The sequence below is a fragment of the Molossus molossus genome, unplaced genomic scaffold, assembly GCF_014108415.1.
Source record: "Molossus molossus isolate mMolMol1 unplaced genomic scaffold, mMolMol1.p scaffold_m16_p_14, whole genome shotgun sequence".
NCBI classification, from domain to species: domain Eukaryota; kingdom Metazoa; phylum Chordata; class Mammalia; order Chiroptera; family Molossidae; genus Molossus; species Molossus molossus.
Genome location: NW_023425349.1, coordinates 19632448 through 19654703, shown reverse-complemented (window position 1 = coordinate 19654703; position 22256 = coordinate 19632448). Strand labels below are relative to the sequence as shown.

The following is a 22256-nucleotide window of genomic DNA, read 5'->3' as shown; positions in this document are numbered from 1 at the left end:
GGAGGAACTCTATTTTCCCTGGAAAAAAATGGGCTTGTGAGCACCAGATGGGGACTGATCTCCTGGGGGGCACACAGGCAGACCCGAGCACCCTGCCTCTCCACATGGGGGGGGCCTCAATGGCAGCACACAGTTGAGTTCGTGCGTCTGCTTTTTCCTAGATGTTCTCTTGTCGTTGCAGCTATTCCCTGTGCCTCTCTGGCCATCCCCTAGAAAGAATTTACATAAAACTAAACAAAAATATTAAAATGTACAAGTGACATTTTTAAATCTTAATTTTGCAACCTCTCAATTTTCTTATGTACAGAGGCAGTTTGGTAACTCCTATCATTCTGACAAGGTCCTTGGCTGCTCAGCCTCTTCAAGCCATCTCAGGTCTTACGCTCATGCAACCTCTGCACTGGTCTAGGAAGGTACCAAGAACTGGCAGGGATTTGCCACCCTCTCTGCTACTATTTTGAGTAGAGGACAAGGCTTTTACTTCCTTGCCCTAACTTTGATTCTTCACATTGCTGAGGAGCAGTGACTGGAGCTAAATCTCATGTCTATAATCTATTTCCTCTGTGGGGCTGGATTGTTCTTTCTCATGTGGATAATTTCGAGGCACGCAAAGCAGAGTTTGTCTCCCCCTTGCTTTTCTTTCTTTTGTGGAGACATGGAAAAGGCGAGTTCAATGGACCCAGAACCTGTGTCCTGACTCTCACAGAGACCTACAGGTCATCAACTTTGAGCCATTAATTTTTTTTTGGGGGGGAAAAGCAGTCCCAGTAACTCACTAAAACTTGCGTTTGGATTTAACTTAGATTGAGAACCTTATGTTTAGTCCATGTTTTTAAACTGCACCTGATTTGGAACCACTGGCCTCAAATTGACTTCTAACACTGATATACCTTCTAAGTAAACCTAAGCAAAGCACACCAGCCCCACATCTCCCTCCCCTGAAGATAACATGGAAAAGCAAAGCCACACTGAGAAAGGAAGGGTCATGGTTTGATATTGTCCAGCAAATGTCTCTTGGCCTCAGAATGCTGCCACTTCCCGCAGTTCCAGCCCTCGGCTGCGGTCCACTCTGAGCAAGTGAATTCCTCTGCTGAAACTTGCACACAGTAAGGAGATGGTGTCGCCAACAGCCAGGGAAGTCAAAGGTCCTGATCCATCCAGAGACAAGGTGAACAGGCAGGCTGGGGGAGGAAGTGGGAAACCAGCCACTTAGGCCAAGACATCATGAAATGCAGTGTCTTTGTAAGAAATGCATGTAACTGAAGCATGTGCTATATGTCTCTGACCCAGACAAGAGAGGCATCGCATGCGTTAGGGGAACATGCACCAGCGGGAAAGTCAGAACTTGGGTCAGCCCCAAGACTTCAACTATCAAGATCACTGCAGGAGGGGTCTGGTTTGAGGTTCTCTAAATTAATGCTATTTCTGTGTCTGGCAGAACCCTATGTCCAGAACAGAACACTCTGAGCAAGTGAACTCCCCTGCTGACACTTGCACACAGTAAGGGTGCTGGTAAATCACCTTTCTTCATTGCGTTTGCGAAATCTTGTGGTGTAAATACTTCCACTGTGACCGTATTAAATATTTCTGAATATTTAACGATCAGCCATCAGGGCGCAGCCCTGCATCGAGAACTCCAAGGAGCTGTGTTCCCTGACACTGGGACTTTGAAGTGTCATGTCGATTTCAAAACCTTCGCTGCAGAGTCGAAACAAGGAAGAGTCTTTCTGAAACTATCCTTGCTCTACCTCACCCCTACCGAGAGCTGAGGCTCTCATTTCAGTCCTTGAAAAATAAATTTTAAAATGGCAATTTTTGTTCTCTTTTTGATATTTTGAACATCACAAGTTAAAATCTGATGCAGAACTTCAAGCAGAAAGAATATAAGAGCCAAATCTATGTGAGCTCTCAGGAATGAATGTACAATATAGTACAAGGAGCTATGTGGGGATGGCCTCTAGTCAGAGGCTGAAGAGATTCTGGTATCTGGTGTCATGTCTTAACCACTAGGGGACTAAACATTGGAAGGACATATGTGGTTGTGCTGAGCAAGGAAAGGAAGTTTTAAGGGAGCCTTTAAGACTTCACGTATCTTTAAGAAACACTAAAAGCAGGCTCCTTACCTCCAGTATCTTGGTTCCAAATCTTCACCTTACAGTCATGTGATGAGGTAGCAATTACAGGCATCAAGGCCAATGTTCTTGGTAGAAAGACACAGGATGCAACAGTCTGGAAATGCCCCTTATACTCACATATTCTGTTCCGCGTCTGTCTTAGGTCCCACAACTGCAAAGTAATGACATAGGCTAGCTCATACATATTATTTCTCCAGTTCCATTCATTGATATTTATCGCCCCTCCATCTCATGACCCACCTGTTCCCTCCACTTACCTACTTATGTAGCTCCCCCTCATCTTCATCCATCTCATCCACACAGCCAACCATCCATCTATCCAGTGATTATTTTAAACATCAACTATGTCTCAAACAACCCTGGTCAATGATATGCCATAAGGGTTGTCGTCTTCCTCATTAACATCCTGGTTAGGGAAGTGAAGCTCCAAGTCCTACAGCTGAGACAGTGTGACAACTTTTATGACAACTCAACAGCTACCTTATATCAGCCTCTTGGCATCTGTGGTCCTGTGGGGACCTCAGGGTTAGGAGCAGCTTCTCACACGTACATAGAGGCACAGACCTGATTTAATGTGCATCACTAACCCTAGCTATATGAAGACCCCAGTCTACAAGGGAGGCGCCACTCCCGCCAGTCCCACTCTTGCTGATACAGATCAGACCACACCTGGAGAGTAATGTTCGGGTAGAAGAGCACACTGAATTGTGTCCAAAAATAATGAAATCACTGGACACCATGTCCTCTAAGGAACAGTTGTAGGCGCTGGAAAGGCTTAGCTTGGAGAAGCGATGCCACATCAGCAGCTTGGGACTTAAAACCTTGGCCCAACACTTACTAGAGGTGTGGTCTGGTACAAGAAATTTCAACTTGCTGTGACTCTATTTCCTCATTTGTAAAATGGGAATTATAATAGTACTTGACTCATGTGGTTGTTTTAAGGATTAAATGAGATAATGCATGTGCTCAGCCTGGTGCCCACTATATAAGAAATGTTTGAAAAAAGTGGGAGCCCTGCCCGGTTTGGCTCAGCGGTTAGAGCATCGGCCTGTGGTCCAGAGAGACCCGGGTTCAGTTCCCACTAAGGGCATGTACCTTGGTTGCAGTTTGGCCCTGGCCCTGGTTGGGTCTTGCGGGTGGCAACCACTCGATGTGTCCCTTTCACATAGATGTTTCTCTCTCTCTCTCTCTCTCTTCCTCTCTCTCCCTCCCATTCTATCTGAACAAACAATGAAAAAATGAGGATAAAAACAAAAAGGAAAAAAAAAAAGGGAGCTGTAATTATTATATGTGGATACTAGAGAATCCCTTTAACTGATATTCTACAATTAGGACTCCAAGGAGCCGATCCTGAAATTAACTGCAAGGAAAGCTATATGGTTAAGGGATAGGGTGGGCCTTGACCGACACTGGAGCTCCAAACTTCCCAACGAGCTTGAACTTCCTTCCCTGTGACCACATGTATGATGAGAAACTTTTGGTTCTTCAAATAGTTCTTCCTCTTTCTCAGCTCTGCTGGGAGGATGGACATCAGCAGGCGGGTTCTAGGATATCACCTCCCTATTTTGACTCTGCTCCCATTCCTCTTTCCTAGACCAATTCAAAAAGCTCTAGCCAGGGGTGGGGAAAATCCAGCCTTCGACAGCATACGGCCTGGAAATCAATACCAGTTAACATCACACCCCTCACCAAATTAGCCTGACCAAATACAGCATGCTTATTTTTAAGTTGATAATTTTGTATGGCCTTCTAATGATGTTAGAAATATCCAAATGGCCCTTGGCAGAAAAAAGGTTCCCCACCCCTGCTAGGCTAATGAATGTCTCTTGAAAGAAGTATCTGGAATGCAAAGGATCACTTACAGTCTGCCCTTGGAATAGGCCTGAGCCACTAGCAGACCTGCCTGTGTAGCTCAGTACAGGCATGAGGCCGGAGCAGTCATTTGCTCATCAGCAACCAGACACCTGGACCCCACAGGCTCTCTCACCGTGGCTTCACAGCCTTCACCTCCAAAGCCACTGCTGCAGGAGATACACCTGTGTCCATCCTCACTGACCGCGCAGTAGGTCTGAATGTGTTGCTTTGTAGGAAATATATGAGCCACCTGCAGCCCCCGACTATCCCATAATCTGAAAGAAATTACAGCAAAGAATGAGTTCGTAGTAAACACGTCTGAAATACATCTGTAATCACCTGCAAACATAAAAGTCTTGGCTCTTTGCTGCTTTGGCCAGACAGAATGGAGTCATGATATACCTAAAAACAGTAGCATGAATCTCGGAGACTCAAAGCTGACAGGAAATAACAAAATGATATCTGAGTTTTTTTCTGTTTTGAGATCTAGTTAATAGAAATTTAGACCAAGCATCTTAATTGCACAAATTAATTTAGTCTTTTGGGATACTGCTTTCCACAGACAAGAGGATATTTCTGTGCCTGTGATTTATGATTTAAAAATAAAAAGATACTTATGATAGTACGAATGAGCAATCATCTTTCCAGATTTAGATACAAAAGATTTACAGGCTTGGTCAACCTGTGCCACGGGGTTCACTGGGGAGTATTATATTTACCTTTTGTCTCATTCCTATCATTTTCAAAGTAGAATCTCTTCTGAAATCCGAAATTTCTAGTCATGCCCTCTAGTTTAAAAACAACTTACTGCATTTGACTCCTCTGATGGTGACTCTGACCCTGCCCCCAGGGAGGGCTTCGCCTGAGGGCTGGGTTACTGAAAATGTTAGGAACAGAGCAGGGGGAACAGGTAGAGCAGTTTGAAGGGGTGGGAGGAGCAAGTGACTGATCCTGAGGTTAATCTGAACACTGAACAGCTCACACAGCTAGAGGGCAGGCACAATCAGCTGCTCTGAAACCAATCAGAATAGGGGTTTCGCCCTGGCCTGACTGGCAGTCACCCTCTACTCCGAGGCCCCAGCACCAGGCAGAGGGGCAGAAGGCCCTGGGAAGGGCACAGCAACGTAGACCAGCAGAGTGGGAACAGAGTCATGGAAGCACGGGAACCACAAACCTTCACCAGAAATACCTTCACAGCTGCTCAGTAAGCCCACCTGATGGTCTTATCTTCAGAAGTCTGTAGTACATATGGTTCTCTGGGGACCCAACACAAGTGAGTGACCTGGAAGAAGCATAATTTTAAAAATGTCTCCATACCAAGTCATCTCTCTGCTAAAATTCCGGTAACCTGTGCTAAATAGCATCTCTGTACCTCTTCTCAAGGATGCTGAACCAAATGTGACTTGGAGGAAGTGATTTTATGTTTTGCAGCTACCCACCATCACATTCTCCTGGCACTCCTAGGTGAGCAGGGCCAATGACAGCAGCTGGGCCAGCTGTGAGTGCCCCGAAGCATGCCGGCACTCTTAGAATGCCTGCACCCCAAACATGGTAAAGAGCTGCTGGTCTGTGGCAGCCAAGGGGGGCAGCCCACTGAAGCAGGGCTGAAACCCTAGTCTAGGCCACAGCGGGTTCAGGGAGTGTTCTTCTTTCTCTTTATCCCTGCAGCCCCCTGGTGGGAAGGCATGAAAGACCTTTCAAAACAACCCTAGGGGCTCTGGTCGATTTGGCTCAGTGGTTGGAGCGGCAGCCTGCGGACCAGAGAGCCTTGGGTTCAGTTCCCACTAGGGGCATGTACCAAAAAAAAAAAAAAAAAAAAAAACCTAAGGTAACAGGATTTTTCCAGGAACCTCCACAAAGAAGGAAGGCATAGGGCACATAGGGCAAGCACATCTTGCCACTGACAGTTGTCTTCAAAATTGGAAAAGATAACTAGGACTGACATTTGATGACCACTAAAGGAACATCTATGATGTCAGGTGATATAATTCTCCCCATTTTATAAATGAAGACACTGAGACTCTAAGTAAGTTTCTTGGCATCACACAGCTAAAAAGTGATGGATTGATGATTTGAACCAGGTATGACTGACCCCAAAGGCTGTGGAATTTAAACTAGTCTTCTACCAGAAAACCCTGGTCTTCATAAACAGAGCAAATTATACAGAAAGCAAAATGTAATACTTATTTCTTTGCATAATGTTATATATACAGAACACAGAACATCAAGCTGTGGGCTCCTGGAGGACAGAGACTGTGTCCTTAGTCACTAACCCTGCTCTAAGCACAGTGTGTGCCCCACAGAAGAAATCAAATAACTGTGTTTTAAAGGAACAAGTGAGGACACCATTTAAGATTCCAATATAAACTAATGGAATTATTCTCTGGGGCAGAACACTTTGAGATCGTCTAATCCGATAACCCTGAGGGCTGCAGTTTGACAGAGTTAGGAGTGAGCAGTAATGAGGACCCAAGCCTCTTCTTTTTTTTTCTTATCCTCACCTGAGGACATTTTTTGGTTTTTTGGTTCAGATAGAGTGAGAGGGAGAGAGAGAGAGAGAAATATCAATGTGAAAGGGCTACATCGAGTGGTTGCCACCCACACGACCCAACCAGGGCCGGGGACAAACTGCAACCGTGGTATGTGCCCTTAGCGGGAACCGAACCCGGGTCTCTCTGGACCGCAGGCCCACACTCTAACCGCTGAGCCAAACCGGCCAGGGCAGAACCCAAGCCTCTTAATGCCTGGTCATGGGTCTCCCGATCTCTTGCCCAGGCCCGCTCCCTCTCTCTATCCTCCCTTCTGCTACCCTGCTCCGGAGTAAGTTTGAGTTCATACCAGGTTCCTGGAGACTGACGCTCTCTCCATACACTGTCCAGTCCCCACATCCCACAGAAGGACGGTGTTGTCCCGAGAGCCAGTGCAGAGCTGTGATGAGTCTTTGGAAACAATGGCAAGAAGATGGCCCATGAGACAGAGTGGGAACAGGGCTTTGGGGGAAGTACGAAGGTGCTGGGAAGAGCTCTGCTTTGTTTACCTGGACTCACAGCCACTCCGGTGACCACCATGGCATGGCCCGAGAACTGCTGCCTTGGCTGTGAGGAACCATGCAAGTCCCACATCAGGACCATCCTGTCCCGAGAGGCGCTGAAGAATTGGTTTGATGTGTGAATACAGGCTATCTGCTCAAAGAAAAAAGCTCTGGTGTGCTGGTCTGATTGGACTTTAGAGTGGGGAAAAAGACCTGGGGATAAGTGTGTCAGAGCCCCATGTTTTCTCTCTCAGTCTGGTTCAAAATGCACTGTACTAGGCAGGAAAATATCCTATACTGTGCTATGGGATTGTGGCTGACGCTGAGTTTCATTATGATAGTTAGCACCCTAATTTTGGATTCATTTAGGTGGACTTCAGACAGAGGAATTATATAAATTGGTATTCTCTATCATTTTTGCTGGAAACTCACTCTACTCTGTTAAGCTATTTAACAAATTTTTATTTAGCTATTATTAGCTTTTTAAAATTTTCCCCAACTAGACTACAAGATTCCTAAGCCTAGAGATTTTGTCATTTTTCTAACTACAGCAAACACACAGTAAGCCTGCAATGCATGTCCCTGTTGAGTTAGGATCGGTCAGGAAGAGCTACTCTCTATTTACCACCTGAGCTATTAAGGGCTTAATAACAAAAGAAAAAGTATGTTGCCCAGCTGGTGTGGCTCAGTGGTTGAGCATCGACCCATGCACCAAGTGGTCGCCGGTTCAATTCCCAGTCAGGGCACATGCCCAGGTCGTGGGCCTAATCCACAACGGGGGACATGCAGGAGGCGGCTGATAGATGTTCTCTCTCATCGATGTCTCTATCTCTCTCCCTCTCTCTCTAAAATCAATAAAGAAAAATTAATTAATAAAAAAAGAAAAGAGCCCTGGCCAGTTTGGCTCAGTGGTTGGAGAGTCGGTTCATGGACCAAAGAGTCGTGGGTTCGCCCTGGCTGGTCTGGCTCGGCGGTTAGAGCATTGGCCTGCGGTCTGGGGAGACCTGGGTTCGGTTCCCGCTAAGGGCACCTACCTCGGTTGCAGTTTGTCCCCGGCCCTGGTTGGGTCGTGTGGAGGGCAACCACTCGATGCGTCCCTTTCACGTCGATGTTTCTCTCTCTCTCTCTCCCTCCCACTCTATCTGAACAAAATGTCGAAAAATGTCCTCAGGTGAGGATAAAAAAAACAGAGTCGCGGGTTCAATTCTGGTCAAGGGCACATACCTCAGTTGCAGGTTTGATCCCTGGCCCTGGTTGGCGTTGTGTGGGAGGCAACCAATCGATAATAAATAAATAACTTTTTTAAAAAGAAAAGAAAAATGATGTCGAATACACCTGTACTAATAGCTGAGTGAATGGTCTGCTCTGCTTTTCCTGGAGTAGGACTTCACAACACCAGATACAAGGCCCTTGCGTGTTCCTCTAAGACTGAAAAGTCAGTCACTCTTACCATCTAGAGCTATTAGGTATTCCTTTACTCAACTTCAAATTCCCTCCATGATAATAATCATCTGACAATCTTACCTTGGTGATCTCACGTTCATGTCCTTTGAACCTTTTCACCACATTTCCAGTTTTCCAGTTATAGGCCACAACTGTCTGCAAAGAGTCATTCGTACATTTTAGTTCAACTGAATATTTGTTTAACTGAAACAACAAGCGCTCATTTCATTCTCTACCTAATTTCTCCCTCTCTGTCAAGGGACTTGCATCAAGCACTAGAGTTCTATTGTTTCCCTCCTCGCATCCCCCTACTCTGAGTTTCTGTCTTTCCTCCTGATGGGTCCTGTCTCCCCAGCTCCTGGGCAGCCCCTCTGAGCCTCACTGATGGGTTCAAGATAACACTCCCTAAGGGCAATTGATTCAGGTGGAGGTTCTGGTTGTAGATACTGAAGGAGAATTCTACATGCGATTAGATTTTTTTCTCTAACTGTATCCTATTTTTTAGTTTTTTAAAATTTATCATCTTCTTAATCATTTGTAAATGTACAGCTCACTAGCATTGAGTATATTCTCATCCTCACCCGAGGACATTTTTCCATTTTTTACTCAGAGCGGGAAGGAGAGAGAGGAAGAGAGAGAAACATCGATGTGAAAGGGACACATCAAGTGGCTGCCACCCACACGACCCAACCAGGGCCGGGGACAAACTGCAGCCAAGGTACATGCCCTTAGCGGGAACCGAACCCGGGTCTCTGTGGACTGCAGGCTGGCGCTCTAACCGCTGAGCCAAACCGGCCAGGACAGAGTATATTCTCATTACTGCAAAACAGACTGCACTTTTTTAAATTTCAGAAATCCTCATTCATATCCCACCTGCCAGAGAAAATCATTGTTAAAATTTTCTTTCCATTTTTTTCCCAGGTATACACTTTAATATTTTGCTGTAAGCATTTCTCCCCCTAAAACGAGATTTCAAAAGCATTTTCTGACCCCGTCTCTGCAGTTCATTGCTAGAGAGTAAGGAGCATGTTAGCACTTGACCTAAATCCAAAATTTTGTTGTTGTTAATCCTCGAGGTTATTTTTCCATTGATTTTTAGATAGGGTGGAAGAAAGAGATAGAGGGAGGGAGGGAGGGAGAGAGAGAGAAACATCAATGTGAGAGAGACACATGGATTGGTTGCCTCCTGCATGACCCTAGTCGAGGCCAGGGATGGAACCTGCCCTTGACCGGGAATGGAACCCATGATCCTTTGGTCTTCAGGCTGACACTCTGACTACTGAGCAAAACTGGCCAGTGTTAAAATCTGAGATTTTAATCTGCAAAATGGAGATGCTAACCCTTGCCCATCTATTCTTCACAAGTGAGGCTCATATAAATAAAATTTCATGTCTAAGTTGATAAAGTTTTTAAGACAAAATGCTGCCAATTAAATTATGCTTTATTATCACTTTTCAAATGCATACTGATTTCAGGGGTGTTAAAAAAATGTGAAAATGTATGTATCTGAAAGTCAGTAAAATCAGTGTGAAATAAAATCTGAAGATTCTAAAAGGCTGTTCAAAATGAGAGACATTATTTACCACAAAAGAATCAACATTTTTTTTTGCCTGGCTGGTGTGGCTCCCTGGTTGAGCATCGACCCATGCACCAAGAGGTCACCGGTTCAATTCCCGGTCAGGGCACATGCCCAGGTTGTGGGTCCAATCTCCAGTGGGGGGGCATGCAGGAGGCGGCCGGTCGATGTTCTCTCTCATCGATGTTTCTATCTCCCTCTCCCTCTCCCTTCCTCTATCTAAAAAAAAAAAATTTTTTTTTAAAGAATCAACATTTTTGCTACCAATATCCTAGCTGTAAGTCTGTAAGTGCTATGATAGATCCAAATATGAGGGAGAGAAAGCAATCAGATTCAAAGTGAGAGGGGGAGATTTTTTTTTTTTTTTTGAAAGCTTGGCCAGTGTGGCTCAGTGGATTGAGCATCGTTCCATGGACTGAGAGGTCCCGGTTCAATACCCCCGGCAGGGCACGCGCCAGGGTTGCAGGCTTGATCCCCAGTAGGGGGTATGCAAGAGGCAGTCCATCGATGTTTCTCACATTGATGGTTCTCTCTCTCTCTCCCTTCCTCTCTCTCTAAAAAAATCAATAAAACCATATTAAAAAAAAAGACAAAGTGACGAGGAGGAAGCACAAAAACAGAGAAGGGAGGAATCACAATACACACCCATGTAGAGATTTTGGCAAAAGAGTAGCATAAAAGAAGAGACTAGGAGGCTCCTTTTGTTGACAAATAACTCCTGTGTCTGTGTGTAGGTGTAAAAATGGATTGGCTGGAATAATAACACTTGTCACTTATAAGAAGCATGTGGGTCGCACAGTGCTAAGGATCTTACCATTTAATCCTCACAACTGTCCTGTGAGTTTGGCATTACTATCCCCACTTAGTAAAGAGACTGAAGCTCAAGGAAATTAAAAGAATTGCTCAAAGTACTAGGAAGTGGCAGAGAAGGTGTTTAAACCTAGTCTTTCTGATTCTAAAACCATATTTGTACACTACCCAACACTGCTGCCAGAAATGAAAAGCCAGCGCTTGCTTCCCAAACATCTTCCTTTCTCTGCAATAAGTTGGTTCCCTGGGAAGTACTGTAAATCCCACCTTATCTTTTCCTCCGGAGACACAAAGGTCCGAGTTCAGAGCAGCAACAACAGAGACGGTATCCACGTGAGCTGGGCTATACTCGGGGAAAGCTGTAGTTTGAATTCTCTCTTCTCTAATTGCATCAGGCCTGCTAAAGAGAGGACGGAGAATGAGAGGCCCAATGATATGGGGGTGCAAGTGGAGCCAGGGGAAGGAGAGTGTGAGCGAAGGTAGCAATTCAGGCCAGGCAGAGGAGACAGATGGAAAAGGAGACCCACCGGCATTGCCACAAGTGGTATTATTAACTCTGTAGATGCTCAGAATGACTGAATCTGATAAAGGGGAATCCTGAAGCCAAGAAGCCAGGAGTCTTTATTCACTCTAGAGATGATTCCAAAAGATGTAGGGCACCTCTCTGTGTGGCTGCAGACACTAGCTACCAGGCCGATTGTTTCTCATCCAAAAGAAAACAGAGCAGACTGACAGTTTGGGAAGGTAGGTTATCAATATTTACTCTGGGCCTTCTCTTTCTTTAGTGGAGAATTTTAACGGGGCATGATAAAACGTGGGATCACAAGGTAGGCATGTTGTACCTGTACTTGTAAGTGCTGTGTCTGAGTTTGCTTTGCAGTTTCCCCATCATGGCACAGAACCCACACAAAATCTTCTGAGGAGGAGCTCGCTTCAGATGGCCTCCAAGAAGCAGCATCCCTTATGGCTGCTGGAAGTTGTGCTCCTTGTTCAGTGAAAAGAACAACACATACTGTTAGTTTTGTTAGACACAATGATGGCAGTATGGTGTGGGGGTTCAGAATGAGCCACTCCAAGATGTGCTTCTGTGGTCTGTAGATTGTTTTGAGCTAAAGGCAATTTTAGCTTCAAGCTCCAGAAAAACTTCTCCACTGCCCCCCTTAACTACCTAGAATTTGTTGTTCTTTTTTTTTTTTTTTTTTTTGTTCAGGTAGAGTGGGAGAGAGAGAGAGGAACAGAGAGAGAGAGAAACATCGATGTGAAGGGACACATCGAGTGGCTGCCACCCGCACAACCAACCAGGGCCGGGGACAAACTGCAACCGAGGTACGTGCCCTTAGCGGGAACCGAACCCGGGTCTCTCAGGACCACAGGCCGACGCTCTAACCGCTGAGCCAAACCGGCCAGGGCTAACTACCTAGAATTTGAAGTAGGGGCCTTGACCATAGTAAGGTATTATTAGCAATAACCTTTTTGACCCAGGGCAAACCTTCATTTACTAAACATCCGCTCCCCTTATTATCCTTCAATGACCCTTGAAGCTTCCAAGGTGCAGTAGCTCACCCCTAGCTCAGGATATCTTATATACCTGATCCTCCTTTCTTTCTCTGAACCTCCCATGCATGTGGAGTCCCTGAATCTCTCGTGTATGCGAGGTTCCCATACATATGTATGTATTAAATTTGGTTTCTTTCTCTTATTAATCTGTGTCATGTCTATCTGATTGAGACCAGCCAAGTGAACCAAGAGAGTAAAGTTTGTTCTGCCCCCATAATAGTGATATAAAAACATAATCAATCATTTTTCAAATACTCACCTGAGGATATTTTTCCATTTACCTTCAGATAGAGTGGGAGGGAAGGAGAGAAAGAGGGAGAGAAAGAGAGAGAGAAACATCTACGTGAAAGGGACACATCGACTGGTTGCTTCCCGCATGACCCCAGTCAGGGTCGAGGACAAACTGCAACAGAGATATGTGCCCTTGACTGGAATTGAACCCGCAACTCATTGGTCAGCGCGCTAACACTCTACCGCTGAGCCAAACCAGCCAGGGCAACATATCCCTTTTTTTTATTTTTGTTTTTGTTTTTGTTTTAGGAGAAAAAACCCTATTTATTTCAAGTAAAAGAAGAAAAATCAATGAAAAAATGTAAGAAAGAAGAAAAGAAGGGGAAAAAAACCCGCAACATATCCGTTTTTTGAAAAAGACTAATTGTATGCCTCTGCTTTTCCCCCTTTCCCTGTCGCACTCATGGCCCTGGGAACGCACCCTACAATAAAGCATTAGCAGATAAAACAGAACTAATATGGAAGCTCTTTGAAGTCCCCACTAATTTTTAAGAGTGAAAGGGAGTCCTGACGTCAAAAAGTTTGAGAACCACTGACCTAGAACTTAAATAATGTCAATAATGGATAATATACTTATTAGAATGAAAAATTACTAAGTGACAGTAATTTACTTGTGTTGCCCCCAACACTAACAAGGCTATAATTAGAAAGACAGATGCTCATCCATACACTCATTCGAGAAACACCTCCTAAGCAACTAATTTGTGTAGGTTATATACTGGTTAAACAGAGGCAGAAAAGGGAGAGAGAGAACCAGAAGATGTAGCCACCGTGGACATTTGCTGGAACTAAAGGTATATGACTAGGGGCTAATCTCAGCTACTCTGTTGTCCTCTGCAACTAGCTGTTCCCTGAGACGCCAGAGGGCAAAGGGAAGTAATTGGGGAGGTGGGAGTACCCAGTCTCCATCTCTTCTGGGGTTCTGCTTAAAGAAGTTGGGAGGTAAATTTCTTATGAGCACAACGACCCAGTTAGAAGATCCTACAAGGAGACAGCAGCTAAAACTCACCAAGTATTCTCAATCATCTCATTACCATTAACAAACAAAGTTTTCCAGAAGAATTTTAGCCTACATTTGAGAAGCTGTCAGAATTGACCTCCTGGAAAGAGCTGGTAACCAGTATAGGAGCATAATGCAACGGAAAGAACAGTGTGTGTGGCGTTAAGAGCCCTGGGCTCTAGCCCCAGCTCTGCCGCATCTCACTGTGTATCTGAGTTCCTCCATTCCCCACACTACCCCTCAGCCTCCCCATCTATAAAATATGACATCAGATTAAATGATTTTTAGAAGACTATGTGCTCCCTAAGAGGAAGGACTCTGTCATATCCATCTTTGTACCTTAAGTGGATTGCACAGTGTGATAAAACATTTGTGAAGTAGTGAATCTAAGGTCCCTTCCAATTCAGACATTCTAGAGTTCTCTATAATAAGTACAAGATGTACTGGCAGAAAAATTCCAGGATAGCTTGCAAAAAGCTTGGGATGTTGGATTATTTGTTGATTGATAGAGGTTGCAAGGTGTCCTCTCTGCCAGCCTAACCCACTTTCAACATTGTCATCAAACTAAGGACAGATGCCATTCATAGATCTAGGTCACTGGAAACTGCAAATGCTATAAATGGACTGGCTCTGCTTAGAACTGATTAGATTCTTAGCTGCTGTCTTCAGAGACCCATATCTTCCACCTGAAGAATATTCATGGAACATTCCAAGGAAAAACATAACTTTTAGAGTTACTTACCCCAAACCAATAGGATCTTCTTGGTGAACTGGTGTATCCAATACTTTGTAATGTTTATCCTTTGGAAAATACTTCAGGCAGCCACTTCCTAATCTCTGTAATTAGTAAAAAGATGCTTAACTAAATCTCTTCTCTGTCTAAGCATATGTTTGCACTGAAAGGATATTTACGAGGTAAATTAAGGACCTTGTTAATTAAAGAGATCTTAAGTGTAGTTTTCCCTCACAAAGAAAGAGATCTTACAAAATCACAACATTTTTTTTGGTATGTGCCCCTAGCAAGAACCAAACCTGGGACTCACTGGTCCGCAGGCTGAAGCTCCAACTGCTCAGCCAAACCAGCCACGGCAAAAATCATAAGATTTTTAGGGAAGGTATACCATAATGTTAATCATACACCTCTTTAAATATGCAAAATTGGATATATTTTAAATGCACCATTAAACATTTTTATTTTACTTACAGTTCATCAAATTTGGCTCAGCAGTTGGAGTATCGGCCTGCGGACCAGAGTCCTGGGTTTGGTTCCCGCTAGGGGCACGTACCAAAAAAAAAAAAAAAAAAAAAAAATCTTCCGAGGTGACTGCTTACTTCAGAGCTTACTGTTTTTGTGAGAAAGGCAATTTCTCCTGTTTAAAATAATACTTTAATAAGTATGATTCATAGAATTTTAGATGAAAGAACTTTTCAAAATGACATAAAAACCCTTTATTTAAAGATCTGGAGAATGAGGACAGAAACATTATTTACTCAAAATTATAACTAGGTAGACTTCTTGACTTCTAGTCTAGAATTTCCATTATAAACATCTACAAAGAAGAAACTAGTTTTATTGCATTTTAGCAACTCCACTCTAAGGATTCAAATAAATAAATTCTAATTATCGATTGACAGTGAAGCTTACTCTAAGAATTAAGTGCAGCACAGAAGAGTCAGAACATTTGACTGAGTGCACTGGCATTGTTTTTAGAGCTAGGTCTGAATTATAGTTTTACTCTGGCCTTGGGCAACTTGTTGAAGTCTCAGTTTCCTATGTGTAAAATGGGATAAGACCTCTACATTTGGGCTTCTGTGAAGACTAAAAATAACACTTAAGATGTGCTAATGAGTCCAGCCAATGTGGCTAAGTGGTTGAGTGTCGACCCATGAACAAAGAGGTTGCCAGTTCAATTCCTGGTGAGGGCACATGCCCAGGTTGTGGGCCAAGTCCCCAGTAGGGGCATGCAGGAGGAGACCAATAGATGTTCTCTCTCATAAATGTTTCTATTTCTCTCTCCTTCTCCCTTCCTCTCTCTCAAAAGAAAAAAACCACACACACACACAAAAAAAACAATAAAGAAAAAGCAATAATAAAAAAAAAAGATGTACCAAGGACTATTTTAAGTGCTTTATACTTATTAACTTCTTTAATCTATTCCACAAGCCTCTAAAATAGGTGTTCTCCTCATTTTGCAGATGAGAAAAGTGAAGCATAGAGATGTTAAATAACTTGCCCAAGTTTACAAATAAGTTGCAAATAAGTGGCAGAGCTGAAACCTGAATCGAGGTAGTCTGACTCCAGAGGTCTTGCTCTTGACCAGCATACTGTACAGCATCTCTACAAAAGGTAATGCACCCGGCTGGTGTGGCTCAGTGGTTGAGTGTCGACCCATGCACCAAGAGTTTGCCAGTTCAATTCCCTGTCAGGGCACATACCCAGGATGTGGACCAAAACCCCAGTGGGGACATGCAGGAGGTGGCCAATCGATGTCCTCTCTCATCAATGTTTCTATCTCTCTCTCCCTCTCCTTTCCTCTCTCTCTAAAATCAATAAAGAAAAAAATTTAAAAAAATAGGTAATGCATATAAAGCCCTCAGTTCAACCTGGCAAACCGTTGATAGCCCAAACCTGGGCTACTACATGATTGATAGCAATACTTAAAGTAGCAATTTCATCCTTATTACTACTGCTCTTAATACACAAAAACAAAGTATATGTACTTGCATAATGTCCATGTTGTAATTTACTATGAATTGACCAATTTTAGAAATGAAAATACTATTCAGTTATCTTCCACTATTTATATTGTGAACATGTAACGTATTTGAGAGAAGGGATAATATCTTCCTCATTTTTATATCTGTGCTTTAAGCATAACCTGGAATAATGGATGCAAGGTGATTATCTGTTGAATGAATGAACAAACGAATGAATGGCATACTAAGGGGAAGAGTCTGCAAAAAGATTTTTAAGGACCCTACAATATAAGGGTCCTTTAAAATTGCCGGAAGGCAAATCCTTCAGGAGCAGTTACCCTGCCCCATCCAGTTTCAGGCCGGCAAGAACTTGGGAAAGCCATAAACTGTTATGGCTCTGGCTTTCCTTGTTGGTTCCTGATGGAACTGGGCCTAAATCTGAATCCCAGGATCCATTTCTGCCCCAATTTGCTTTCCAAACACCCTGAGATACCCAGTGGTCACCCTAAACATAACTCAGAGAATTCTCTTTTTTTTTAGCTCTCTAGTGCCATATTCCTTGATATACTTTTGCATATCTCCAACTATTACTTTCCACGAAGAAACAGGGACTCAGACGGTTGTGTCTTGCTAAAGGTCACACAGGGGCAGAGCTGGGGAACCGAACCTCATTTCCTTAGACTCTTCCTCCACTGTTCACGTAAATGCTGATTTCATATTGCCCCCTCTCTGGCCTTATCTTCCTCTGAAACCATATCTTCCATATCTAACCTACACTCTGGCAGACCAAGGCATGTAGACCAAAGCTCAAACACAAAATCACGGTAGAAGCACGTGGACGATGGTCTGATTCAACCCTCTAATAGTACAAATAGAGGAAACCCGGGCCCACAGAATAAGAGGGTCTTGCCCAGATTCACACGGGAAGTCAGTACTAGGGCCAGAATCCCAAGGTGTCCCAAGCTCTGAGGACAACCTGTGTGCAGTTTTTCCTTTCTGGCTCTTCAGATCATAAACGTCCCTCACCAAGTTCCATGCGGACGGCCAAACCTTATTTTTGTTGTGTGCTTGTGGGGAAAGGGGCCTGGGGACGGCCAAGACGGGAATCCTGCACCACCCAACCCAAGCCCCGCCCTCGGAATTCTCTCCTCGCTTCAGCCAGGTGGGCGCCTGCGGTCCGGAGGGCGCGAGGGCTACCACGTTTCCGCCCGCCCCCTGAGCCCCTTCCTTCCCTCCACCCCGGGACTCCATACCCATTGGCCGGCTGCCCAGTGGAAGCTGAGGCCAGCGGAGGCGCGGAGCCGTAGGGCGTCGGCCACCCCCGCACTGTACCGCCTCCCTTGCCCCGGCCCTTAGCAACGAGGCGTGCGTCGCTAGGATGGGGGTTCGGGCTAAAAGCCTCCGGACTGCCTCGCCGGCTGCTGAGCTGCGGTTCCGCTCGCCTGAGATCTCCTAGGGGCCCAGCCGAGAGCGCCCCGCCCTGCTTTCTTACTGTAACAATACCTTGATGAGGTTCCCGAGAAGAGGCCAGATGTGCCCGAGACCACACTGCCAGAGAATCTATATAATGCAAGGAAAGCAGGTACCACCGTAGGAGTCACGGAGAAAACCCTTAATAAATGTCACCGTTTCCATTGTTATTCGCCCAGATTGAGGTGTTCCTTTATTTCTTTGGAGTTTTCCCTGACTCCACCCAGACAGAGAGCCCTCCTTTGGACACTTCCCCAGGTCCCTCATTTCCTTATACATTTCATTCTTTCTTTCATCAAACCTTTACGGCCCACCACCATAGCGAAGAGATCTCTCAGTACCTTCTTGAGATCCAAAGGTAAGCCAGTGCCGGAAATCAACAGCAGCCACAAGACAGTTTTTGCAGCTGCAATCGCATTGCTTTCAGACTAGAGTTCATATTCCTAGCACATAGCACAGGGTTTGGTATACAGCAGTGGATCGTTGAATGTTTGTTGAATGAATGAATGCGTGAACGAATGGAATGAACACAGAGATCCTAGCTAACATTTTTTTGCACCCTAGCAGGTGCCTCCTGCAGTGCTGATCTCCCAGAAAAACTGCCTTTAATGAAAGTTTGTGAAGTTTCTGAAAGTTAGGTGCCTGTGGATATGGGGATGGGGCTGGTGAGGGAATTTTTCCTTTATAGAATATCAAGGCTGGCGATTGGGTCCATCTTCCCCAGAGAAGGAGTCCCGTCCACAGCATACCTAATGGGGTTCCTCTAGCCCTTGTTGACACTCCCTTGATGATGCACTCATTACTGTCTGAGTCAGTGGCTTATTGTTAGACTTTCTTTGTCAGGAGCTGGAATCTACTCCCATACCACTTGCAACACTGATCTTAGTTCAGAACTGAGGGCTCTCCCTATAAATCTAGTCCCTCTTCCTCATAACAGCCTGGCAACCTTCAGCCAGGAGAAACTGATTGCTTTGCCCTGGGGCTAGGCTCAGTGCAGCAACAGTTGACATACAGATCCCTGCCTTCAAGATGCTTCAGCCATTGGGATGTAGCACCCCCTCCCCCAATGTGCTTTAGGTTCAAGGCACCTGAGACTTCCAAACTGGTATCTCTAGCCAGACTTCTCCCAGACCTGTATATCTACCTGCTTCCTTCCCATCTCCACCTGGCTATGTAAAAGACAACTCATCCTTGACTTGACTCACACTCGAAACATTATCTTCCCCCTAAACCTGTTCTTCCTCTTTTCTTTCTGAGTGCAGGGGCACTGCCCTTCACCATTCAACCATGGCAAGGCTCTAGGAGTCATTTGTAACTTCACCCTCTCTTCCTCCTCCAGACTGAATTAGCTACCCTTCCTTTGTGCTTCCAAAACCCCTCACACTTTCCCCAACATAGCGTGATTTTTCATTAATTTGTCTCTCTCACTTGCTGGTGAGCTCCATGTGGGCAGTGAATGAATCTTACTTACACCTGTATTTATCGCTGGTGTCTATCGTAGGGTCTAGCATAGCACATAGAACATTCTACTATGATGGAACTGTTCTATGTCTGCTCTGTCCAATATGCTAACTGCAAGCCACATGTGGCTATTGAACACCTGAAATGTTACCAGTGCAATCAAAGAACTGAATTTTAAGTTGTATTTAATTTTAACTTTAAATTAAGAAAAAATGTTTTTCCTTTATTGATTTTAGAGAGAGAGGAAGTGAGAGGGAGAGAGAAAAACACCGATGAGAGAGAACATTGACTGGCCATCTCCTGCATGCCCCACTGGGGATCGGGCCCACAACCTGGGCATGTGTTCTGACCGGGAATCGAACCGGTGACCTCCTGGTGCATGGGTCAATGCTCAACCACTGAGCCACACCAGCTGGACTTAACTTAAAATTTAAGTAGCCACATGTGGCTAGGGGCTATGGCATTAGACAGCACAGGTCTACCACATAGTAGATTTTCTTTTTTTTTTTTATCCTCACCCGAGGACATTTTTCCATTTTTTGTTCAGATAGAGCGGGAGGGAGAGAGAGGAAGAGAGAGAGAGAGAGAAACATCGATGGGAAGGGACACATCGAGTGGCTGCCACCCGCACGACCAACCAGGGCCGGGGACAAACTGCAACCGAGATATGTGCCCTTAGCGGGAACCGAACCCGGGTCTCTCTGAACCGCAGGCCGACGCTCCAACCGCTGAGCCAAACCGGCCAGGGCCATGGTAGATTTTCAATGAGTATATATATATATATTTTTTTAATCCTCACCTGAGAATATTTTTCCATTTATCTTCAGATAGAGTGGGAGGAGAGAAAGGGAGAAAGAGAGAAACATTAACATGAGAGGGACACATCGACTGGTGACCCCGAGCAGGTCCAGGGATGAACCGCAACTGAGGTACGTGCCCTTGACCAGAATTGAACCCGAGACTCTTTGGTCTGCAGGCCGATGTTCTAATCGCTAGGCCAAACCGGCCAGAACTCAATGAATATTTTTGAATAAAGAATGAAAGGGGCCCTGGCCGGTTTGGCTCAGCGGTTAGAGCGTCGGCCTGCGGTCCAGAGAGACCCGGGTTCGGTTCCCGCTAAGGGCACGTACCTCGGTTGCAGTTTGTCCCCGGCCCTGGTTGGTCGTGCGGGTGGCAGCCACTCGATGTGTCCCTTCACGTCGATGTTTCTCTCTCTCTCTCTTCCTCTCTCTCCCTCCCACTCTATCTGTACAAAAAAATGGAAAAATATCCTCGGGTGAGGATAAAAAAAAAAAAAAGAATGAAAGGGGAAGACAGTCATGAGTAGCCAATTAAGACACAAGACAGAATGCTATGGGTGTAAGCAACATAATTTCATGTACTCCCTCCTTCCCTTCACATTTCATCCCCTCAGCCTAACACTACCAATGCCTCCAATTCTGCCTTATATAAATATAATCCTAGTTCATGGCTCTTTAATGCCTGAACTGATTTTTCTCTCCTGGACTTGCTCAATTTGATATAGTTCGTCCTCTGAAGTGTACTGGTCCTAAAAGCCCTCTGGAGATGAGATCTGGTCTCATCTGGTCTGATCTGGTCTGACCAGAGCAGAAAGGACACTCTCTCCTTGGGGACCTGGACTTCACATGGGACTCATGTAGGCTGAGTTTGTCTGCACTGGCAGACTGCCAAGTTCTTCTTAAAGGTGACAGTTGATGTTGGTTGTGCTGTGAAAACTTCACAGGAGGAAAGAAGCCACAGCATTGTGGCAAGTCTTCCTGTCACTCCTAGAAACTGTGCAAACCCCAGTCAGATGACTTCTAGCCTTGACACCAGAGACATGGGCTGGATCTGGGTCTGAAGAGAAAAGAGACCAGGGGACCCGGTGAAGCGGGGCCACTAATAGACCAGGGCCCCCGCCAGGCAGGCAGACAAAATTGAATAGCAGGCCTAAGAGATAGTAAAGACCAGGAAAGAACAGTTCTTTTCAATAGACTTCCCCAAATGCTCGTTACCAAAAAGTTAAAAAAAAAAAAAAAAGTCCAAAACCAAATGTCATAAATGAGCAAGTGAAAAGGCAGGCTACAGAGCAGAATTTACAGATAATTCCAATTTTATAAAAATAAATACTAATGAATATTTTATCATGTGAGGGTGTGTAAATATACAAGTAGCACCTTTTTCAGAATGTAAATTGTGCCTATTTCTTTGGTGAGGGGGGAGCAGAGAGCAGAGTTCATGGCATAAAAAGACATTTTACCTCTGCTGGTCCTTCTGTCTGGAAAGTTCCTCCCCTAGATATTCTGCAGGTGGCTTGCTGTGTTTACCCAGGGCATGCTCCCAGCTCCACTCCTCACAGAGACCTCCCAGATCAGCACCTCCATCCAGCTAGCTCCCTTTCCTATTCTGCCTGAGTCGTTTTCCTATCTCTTATCACTTACTGACGTTACGTTTCTATTTGTTTTATTTGTCCAGGAGAGTAGACTTTGTTCTTCTTTATAGTTATATTCTCATTGTCTTAAATACGACCTGGGAAATAGGTAGGTGCTCAATAAATCTACTGAATGACTAAAATGTAACAAAGATGTCTATTATTCTCTCCCTAGCTCAGAGTGTCCTGCCTAGGCAAGCCCTAAAGTTCAAGTACAGTACAGCCCTCTCCACTCTCAACAACGTTCCAGAGGTCACCTTAGAGCAGCGGCTTTCAAACTTTTTTGACTCTGACCCTCAGGAAGAAATACATTCAATCCCCACTGCTCATACATGTATATGTACTATGTTTAACTGCAACAAACAACCCTTATTGTGAACACGTTTTCTATTTTTTCTTTCTTTTCTTATTTTTAAGATGCTGATCTCCACCCCTTGAATTGGTTTTGCCACCTACTAATGGGTGGTCACTGCCAGCATTTGTAGGAGTAGTCAGAGGTC

At 44.8% G+C, this 22256-nt stretch overlaps 1 protein-coding gene across 6 annotated transcripts; it reads right to left on the bottom strand.

The window, feature by feature from the left end:
- Positions 1–751: 751 nt before the first annotated feature.
- Positions 752–17715, bottom strand: WDR31 (WD repeat domain 31). 6 transcript variants are annotated; one of them, XM_036261755.1, is made up of 12 exons: positions 17648–17715; positions 14440–14534; positions 12666–12687; positions 11692–11834; positions 11117–11249; positions 8545–8619; positions 7027–7171; positions 6828–6928; positions 5204–5271; positions 4123–4264; positions 2124–2286; positions 752–1181 (listed from the first exon to the last, which is right to left on the bottom strand). In XM_036261755.1, exons 4-12 carry the CDS (start codon positions 11805–11807, stop codon positions 1021–1023), a joined length of 1104 nt encoding a protein of 367 aa, XP_036117648.1. In that variant the 5' UTR covers positions 11808–11834; positions 12666–12687; positions 14440–14534; positions 17648–17715; the 3' UTR covers positions 752–1020. The 6 variants fall into 6 exon arrangements, with proteins under 6 accessions (XP_036117648.1, XP_036117647.1, XP_036117649.1 ...); XM_036261754.1 differs by lacking the exon at positions 12666–12687; XM_036261756.1 differs by lacking the exon at positions 12666–12687 and having other exon boundaries at positions 11117–11246.
- Positions 17716–22256: the final 4541 nt, after the last annotated feature.

Excerpts from the sequence above, each read along its gene's own strand:
- WDR31 (XM_036261755.1), bottom strand. The coding sequence starts at position 11,807 with ATGCTGCTTCTTGGAGGCCATCTGAAGCGAGCTCCTCCTCAGAAGATT. Across the intron at positions 11,250-11,691 it reads CACAGCACTTACAAGTACAG|CAGGCCTGATGCAATTAGAG; the intron begins GTACAACATGCC and ends TCCTCTCTTTAG. Across the intron at positions 8,620-11,116 it reads TCTCCGGAGGAAAAGATAAG|ACAGTTGTGGCCTATAACTG; the intron begins GTGGGATTTACA and ends GACTCTTTGCAG.